Source organism: Mus pahari, chromosome 22 (genome assembly GCF_900095145.1).
Source record: "Mus pahari chromosome 22, PAHARI_EIJ_v1.1, whole genome shotgun sequence".
Classification (NCBI taxonomy): Eukaryota; Metazoa; Chordata; class Mammalia; order Rodentia; family Muridae; genus Mus; species Mus pahari.
Genome location: NC_034611.1, coordinates 28,694,447 through 28,702,281, shown reverse-complemented (window position 1 = coordinate 28,702,281; position 7,835 = coordinate 28,694,447). Strand labels below are relative to the sequence as shown.

The following is a 7,835-nucleotide window of genomic DNA, read 5'->3' as shown; positions in this document are numbered from 1 at the left end:
TTAAGAAATACAGGTATCTGCACTTTCAGATCTGTGTGCTGTCTTCCCCTGACATGCCTTTTTACTTTCAAAGCTCATAGTAGTAGGGGAGAAAGTATTAGAGCTTCTTAAAGAAACACTATACACTATCCAAAAAAAAAAAAAAAAAAAAAAAAAAAAAAAAAAAGAAGAAAAAAAAAGAAACAAATGAACAATAACAAAAATCTCTGTCCATATGTACACATATGCATTTGATAACTGCTATGCCCTCAGCTAGGGATTTCTAGTATCATTCAGAAGAAAAGAAGAAAGGATGCAAAAAGGAAGAACTAAAGCATCATACAACCTCCAGACTTGTTATTATAGTTATTTTGTTTTTAAAAATGCATTTAAAATCAGTGTATTTCAAATACTTGAATTATACAAAGAAGAATTTCCAAGCTGGGTCTCTTAGGAGGTAAGTCACAAGGGGGCTTCAGGTTTCTCAAAACATTCCACCTGCTAACACTGTGTCTGGGGACTGGACTACTGCAAATCACTACAGCTTCCTCTGAAGAGGACTTTCCCCACATTGTATACATGTGGTTCTGTGCCCTAGGTTTTAGTGACAGACAGGAGACTGATGTCTAGAGGCTTTCAAGTCATTTGACTGACTTTGTATTCTTGTGCCTCCCTGTGGTCATCAGAGCACTCTCTCTATCTGAATCCACAGTTGTCCCTGAACCTACTTCAGTGGGATTGTTGTGGGGAGTCAAAGGAACTGATTCGCATAGAGAAGGGTGGTACCTGGGATTTTACAAGCAATGGTGTGTGTTTAGTTGTTGTATAGTGCTTCATAAATCAATGAATTAAATCACAAATAAAATACATTTTGGTAAATGTCATATGAGCTGGACAGGAGGGACACTGGTTTTATGACCACGGTTCATCACAATCTCAGGACATAAGCAACTGCTACAGTTCGTGGAAGACAGACAGACTTTTTTGTGTCTGCTTCTGCAACCATTTACTTCAGCTTCCAGAGGGGCCAATGGCTAAGACTACAGGGAATGTTTTGGAAAAAGAAAACTATTTGTTTGTCAGTGTCTATTTATTTTTTTATGCATTTCATTCATGAGTGATGACCATGAATGCATTTTATGTGTATAAACTAATACTTTCTCACAGTCCTTGATCATGGATGCCTTCCCCCCCCCCCGAGACAGAGGTTCTCTGTGTAGCCCTGGCTGTCCTGGAATTCACTCTGTAGGCTGGCCTCGAACTCAGAAATCCACCAGTCTCTGCCTCCTAAGTGCTGGGATTAAAGGTGTGTACCACCACTGCCTGGAGATCATGGATGTCTTAAACTTAGGATAAAAAAATAAAAACACTTGTGACTACACTCACCCCTTCTCACATGAATGAACAGGAATTTCAAGAATCAATGTTTTTTTTTTTGACTTTTTTCTTTGATCGCCATTTGAGTAACCCTTTTGTACTTATTATAATTTCAGAACACCTTGAGTAGATTTTTCTTTGGAACAATGTTGTCCAAATTAGAAATAAAATGTACGCTGTAGAAATTACAAAGAGCAGGAGATATAACTGCAAGAGAAACAAAACCCCAAATATCTTTAATGTCTGAATGGGCTGAGTACCAGTAACACAAAACACTCTTGCCTTTTCTCTCTTTATGGACCAGGCTATCCTTGAACTCAAGAGAGATCAGCCTACTTATGCCTCCAGAGTGCTAAGATAGAAGGCATGAGACACCTGACCTAGCTTTCACGTTTTCTTAACCTATAAACCAAGAATCTACCAGGAGAGCAGCAATAGGTTAAAAACCCCGTTTCCAGCCTGTTCCTCTTCGGATGCAATCCGTCAAGGGTTTATTCCTGATTCTTTTGTTGTTGTGGTGGTGGTGGTGGTGGTGGTGGTGGCTTTTCGAGTTATTCCTGATTCTCGAAGAGTGATTTAGCTACAGAACACCTGGGCTCAGCTCTGTCCATGTCAGGAGAGTTGGTTTCTTTGGAATTGGTGGAGTTTGTCTGGCATCTTAACTTAGCTAGAATTAGGTTTTATTCCCAAACACCTCTCACATTTTCTCTGTCTAACTTCCTATTTGTTTATTCTAGAAATATCTCATTATTATTAAAAGGCCCTTGTCTTTTCCTTGTCAGTGTCTCTTTGAAGACTCCCAGGGCACTCCAAATTAAAGCCTTAAGTCAGTTTGCACAGTGTCTCTAGTTTCTGAGCTCTTGGGGGGAACATTAAGCTCTGCTGTGACCCTAGGGAACTTTTCCTAGAAGATTCCAGCAGGGGCTCCTGGCGCGTAAAATGTCATCTCCGCCGACCTGGGATCCAGAATGTTGGGTTGAGACCCTTATTGATTGAACCACCTCTTAGCGCCATGCCAGTGCCTCCGTCCACTGCCTTACCTTGGCCATTCATTATGTAGAGTGCTTTCACGTTGAGTTTCGAGACTCTGGGTCCTTCCTCCCCACACACCAAACAGAACACGTACCTCCCTAGGGTAGCTTGGGTAACCCTAGCTCCAGGGTTTGCTGTAGCTTCTACCCACTCCTCACACCCAGAAAGAAAACCTAAAGCTTATGACTCCACAATTGCTCCGTGAGCCTGGGTTTCAAATCCCTGGGGGCCTCCCAGATTCAAGCTCATTCACATTCATTCTCATCCTCCCACAGTCTCTTTCTCTCTCCCCAGACTCCTAACAAGACAAGACGATCCTCCCCAGAGGCGCTCTCTTTCATTCATCCCCTCCCAACACACACACACACACACACACACACACACACACACACACACACACACACACACACACACACGCGTGAGCATACACGCTCACACACCGACCCAGACAGCCCACCGCACTTTCCAGACGCCCACCTCCTGCACACTCCCCTCCCCTAAAAGACATTCACCCACTCACCAGCTGTAGCCTCTTCCATCCCCCGCCCTCCGCCCGGCTCCCCCTCCTCAAGAAGCCGACCCTCGCGCTAGGAGGTAGGGACCCCCGGCAGACGCACTGCACGGACGCGCCGCGCTGACCTCCGCCCGCCCTGCACGCAGATTAACAAAGGCGGCGGCGAGCCCCAGTCCGAAAGCAGAAAGCCGGCCGCGGGGTCCGGAGCCTGCTCCGGGTCGGTCGGAGAGCGAGCCGTGCGGGCTGCTCTGAAGTCGCAGGATACAGCCGGAGCTCCCAGATCTCTCTCAAGCGGCGCTGCTGGGACGCTGGCCGCACCATGGGCTGCTGCACCGGGCGCTGCTCGCTCGTCTGTCTCTGCGCACTGCAGCTGGTAAGTGCCCAGTGCGTCCGGGTCTGGAACCAGTCCGCTTTGGGGGACTGGCTTGTAGGGCTCTGTCCCTGGATCCGAAGCTCCGGGCTAAAGACCGATGAGCCGGCGGAGCGCATCCGAGGGGTTCCCCACCCTCTCTGTCCCTTCCAGGTTATCTGTGCCTCCCGCCTGGTAGCTCTTGCCCGCAGGAGGGCGCGGTCTCACTTCTGGTCCCACGCGCTGGGGTTCACTGCGCCCCCACCCGGCGTCGCCACGCGGTCGGGGGGCAGCTGGGGTGGCGCTCCAGGAGAGAGCGATTTCCCCGCCCCTCTCTTGGACACCTGGCGTGTGCACCCTCTGCAATTCTGCTTAAGTTATGCCTGGGTTTGGAGCTTGCTCTTATCGGGACGGTTTTCTGGACACAGGTTCTTGTTTGGATAGAAGGTGCTTGGGGGCAGCCAGTTACTGAGAGAGCTGCGACCTCACCTCTCTTTCAGTATATGGAAGGCGATCATAGAGGAGTGGAGTACTCCAGGAACGTGTGGCTGTGCTTGGGAACCACAAGTTCAGCCTCTGCCTTTTCAGTTCCTCTTTTGATGTTCTTGAAATGCTGCGTGTTCAGGATGCGACGGACTGACTGCTGTCTTTGAGGAGTGAACAGAGCAAAGAAGGGAACCGGGCTTCTGTTTGGCTTGGCCCCTTGCCCAGGGAGTGAGTGGAATCGGAAGTTGGAAATCAGGGTGCAAAGATAAAAGACCCTTCTGATTCTATGCAAATACTCTGGATCCTATTGTTATTAGGATTGACTCTGTGGTCTGTTTCGTGGTCACCAGAAATCAAGGCTGCAATCTCCTGTGCCAGACTTTTGTGAGTGAGATTCATAGTCTTTTTTTTTTTTTTTTTTTTTTTCCCCCTCCTAGTTCAGGGAGCAGACCTTGTAGGCTCCCCGCGGCCCTTCCTTTCTCTGAAGCATTGCACTTGTTTTGCCAGGAACCACAAAAGTGTAAGTGGTGTATTTTGACAAGGCTTTCAGAGAACTTTACCTAACGGTGATAGCTCTAGCAGGGCTCATTAACAGGAAAAAGTAATAATAAGGCTCAGTAGTTAGTCCTTGTTCACTGGAGGATTTTAAACATTCTCACTTTTCCAGTTTTCTCCCAAAGCTTCACTGTATATGTGCTCATTCTTCTGTACTCACACATGCAAAACAGATAAATCCGGAAGGCTTTTGGATAGCCTACTTCACACTGTGTTTGAAATAACAATAATTTAAAACATACACATGAACATGATTTTTTTTTTCTTTAGCTGGGGGAAAAACCCTCAAAAGATAGCTTACTCGGTGATTTTTTTTTAAGTGAACTCGGCTTTTAAATTTAAAATAATAAAAAAAAAGTAAATTTGGTCAACTCTTGTTTCTCTAAGGCTGCTAGTTAGCACACTGGATTGTGTAACCCGTAAAGGCATAATTTAGTGTTATATTCATATAACACATAAGGGTTTCATACAGTCATAATTCAATTCACCAATTTCACTAATTTGCCTATGAGGAACTCATAGAGTTTGTTTTTTTCCAAAGTAAGTCGTAGTATGGTAGAGGCAGAGACAAGATGATACGAATTTCATAGCTGGATCCTAAACAAAAGAAAGCATATGTGTTGTCTAGGTAAGAGTTTCTACTTCTATGATAAGACCCTAGAACACAAATCCATTCCACCGTCCATCATCAACATCAGGGTGGGAACTCAAGACAGGATCCTGAAAGCAGAGGTTGAAGCAGACACCTTCGGGAGTGGGAGTGATGCTTATTGGGTTTCTCCTGTGATTTTCTCAGCCTGCTTTCTTATACAAGTCCAGAACAACCAGTCCAGAGGTGTCACTCCCCCACAGTGCGCTGGACCTTCCAACACCAATCCATAATTAAGAGGATTCACAGGACAAGCTAGCTGGGGTGTTTACTCAACTGAGGTTTTTCTCTTCTGAAATGACTCCAACTTGTGTTGAGTTGACAAGAGAAACTAGCCAACATTCTTCTCCACCACATTATTAAATCAGTGCATGATAGCATAGTTTACATAAAGAATAGTACAGCATTAAAAACAACCACAGTAATTCTTACTATAAATTACTTCTGGAATAATTCTTTTGTTTCGTTGAGTTTGACAGGGTCTTGTCTTTATAGTTTTGATGTGACTACTGTTGGATACTTTGGTTTGATTTAAGGGGAAAGAAGACACTGAAACCAAATTGGAATTCATCATTGCTACGACCAGATTTCTTTTTCTGAACTGTATAATAATTTATAGGCCCTAAAAGAGTGTTTATGAATTTCTTTTGACAAAGCAGAGGCTATATACACCACATACGTGTAGCTTTAGTATGTAGCACTGAAATCTGTTTCCTAAAATAAGAGGCTTAAACAACTTCAAAGGCACAGATAAAGAAGAATGTAGAAAAAAATAATTATGAAGGAGTGAATTTTAGATATCTTAGCAGCTGTATTTTGAATATGGTTTATTTTATTTTATATTACTGAGTCTACAATAATGGTTATGGTTGATAACTGGCTCACCAAAAATCATGAACATTTAATAAATAAACCCTCTGAGCCTGCTGTAAGCCTGCTCCAGCCTGTTAAGGGAAAGAACTCCAGCTTCTGAGGGACCTAGTGCACGTCCCACTGAAAACAGCGGCCCCTCTTCTGGTTTTGCTTTTGTTTCCTGGGCAAAGCTTTGGCAGATGAGGATTATGAAAACTTCACAAGTGCTGCTATGAAGAGGGTGTGCCATTGGCTACTCAGACTTGGCGTAAGGGATTCAACTTACTAACAACAGAGTCACGTGCCGACCACCACCTAGACAGCCCAGGAAGGAGCTCTAATTCTAGACAGCTAAGTGATCTGGTTCCTTTGCACAAGAGCTTTACTCTCTCCAAAGGGAGAAAGCATGAACTCGTCATTTTTTTTTTTAGGTGACTAATGTTGATGAACTCTGATTTGCAAGTCTGTCCTCTCTTCTTTCTGCTGCTGTGACTATTTTTCCATTATTGCCTTTTCTCCACGCGCAAACTTAGGTGCTTATGCCCTGACTCTGCCAGACCGGATTAAAGAGAAAGTATAAAGAATAAAACAGGAGCACAGGAAGCTTTGTGATGTGAATCTTCCTGGGAAAGAATTGGTTACCATCCCACCCATTTCCCAAGTCAAGAAAAAAAACTTTTAAATACTTCTTATCTAAGGACACTTTGGCCACTGTGTGTAATAGCAAGCATTCTGGTACCAGGCGTGCAGAGTCCAGAGCTTAAAAGAACACTGGAGTGGTACGTTTGCGAAATCAGCTTTAGTCACCGTATTTAAATGAGCCTTAAATGTGTGTGTTAAATTCTGTCATTACCTCCACGTGGCATTTCAGAAACATTTTCCCTGAGCTGCCTTGGGAAAGTGTTGAATGCACTATGGCAGGCATGGTTCCTACAAAGTATTAGACAACTTCCACCATACAGTCAGCAGACTCTAAGGCATGTTCAATAAAACTTGACGTGTCATTACTTGGAGAAGTTATTATATTTTATATTCTTTTTTTGGTGAGAGCTATATGTATTGTCAGAGCTGGTAATCAGCCCATTAAAAGTCAAAACTATGATGGCATGTTTATAGCCACAGAAAACCCAAGAGATTTACCTAAACAAGCAGTTATTAACATATAGATGGGTTGTATGTTTTATTTTGGAAGAACATCCTCCCCAGTTAAAGGAAATCAGCATCTATTTGCTGACAGACAGTGGAAGAAAAGCTTCAAGATTTCTATTGCACCTTCTGACTATCTTGAGAGCAGAGTACCTGTGACATTCAAAAGCCCAAACAAAATGTGCACGATTGGTAGTGACATATCTGTGTGAGTCTTGAATTAAGTCTTGTGAAATGTACTGCTTAATTAATGTCTTGCGGAAATGTTGGAAACTCATTTGTTTTATAAAGTAGATATAGTGATAGTTTTGCTTTTACATGGTTTTAATTTAAATAGCTCTTTTATTTTTTTCTGTGCAGAAAATTTGCCTTTTGAAGATTATTTTATTTTATACGTATCGGGGTTCTGCCAGATGTATGTCTGTGCATCGGATGCACACAATGTCTACTAAGGCCAACAGTTCCCTGAAACTGAAGTTACAGATTGCTTTGAGCAGCTACAGGGGTGCTGGAAATTGACCCCTGTTCCTCTGGAAAAATAGTCAGTGTTCTTCACTGCTGAGCCATCACTCCAGTTCTGCAATGAAGACTTAATTTTTGTTTTCTTTATTTCAATATTCTGGTTCATTTTATGAAACTTAAGAAGGTTAGGAGAATTAATTTATGACTAATAATGAGACATTGGAATTGGTGTAGAAATCACCTTTCATAAGGCAAGGCTGAGAGCTGACCTACACTTCAAGTACACAAGAATGTGCTGTGCTGTTTAAAAACGTGGCAAAATACCCATGAAAGGATATAAGTACAGAGACAAAATTTAGAGCTAAGATGAAAGGATGGACTATCCAGAGACTACCCCATCCGGGAATCCATCCCATCATCAGCCACCAAACCCA

The 7,835-nt window shown here is 43.4% G+C and overlaps 1 protein-coding gene across 3 annotated transcripts in view; it reads left to right on the top strand.

Moving 5' to 3' along the window:
* Window positions 1-2,664: 2,664 nt before the first annotated feature.
* The window catches only part of Nkain3 (sodium/potassium transporting ATPase interacting 3), a 601,685-nt gene continuing 596,514 nt past the window's right edge, over window positions 2,665-7,835 (top strand). For 2 of the 3 annotated variants that reach the window (XM_021222049.2, XM_029533295.1), the window contains exon 1: window positions 2,824-3,275. In XM_021222049.2, coding sequence (XP_021077708.1) covers window positions 3,222-3,275 — 54 coding nt within the window. In that variant the 5' untranslated portion in view covers window positions 2,824-3,221. Of the gene's footprint in view, window positions 3,276-7,835 lie in introns of all 3 variants that reach the window. The other variant, XM_021222050.1, reaches the window with a different exon arrangement.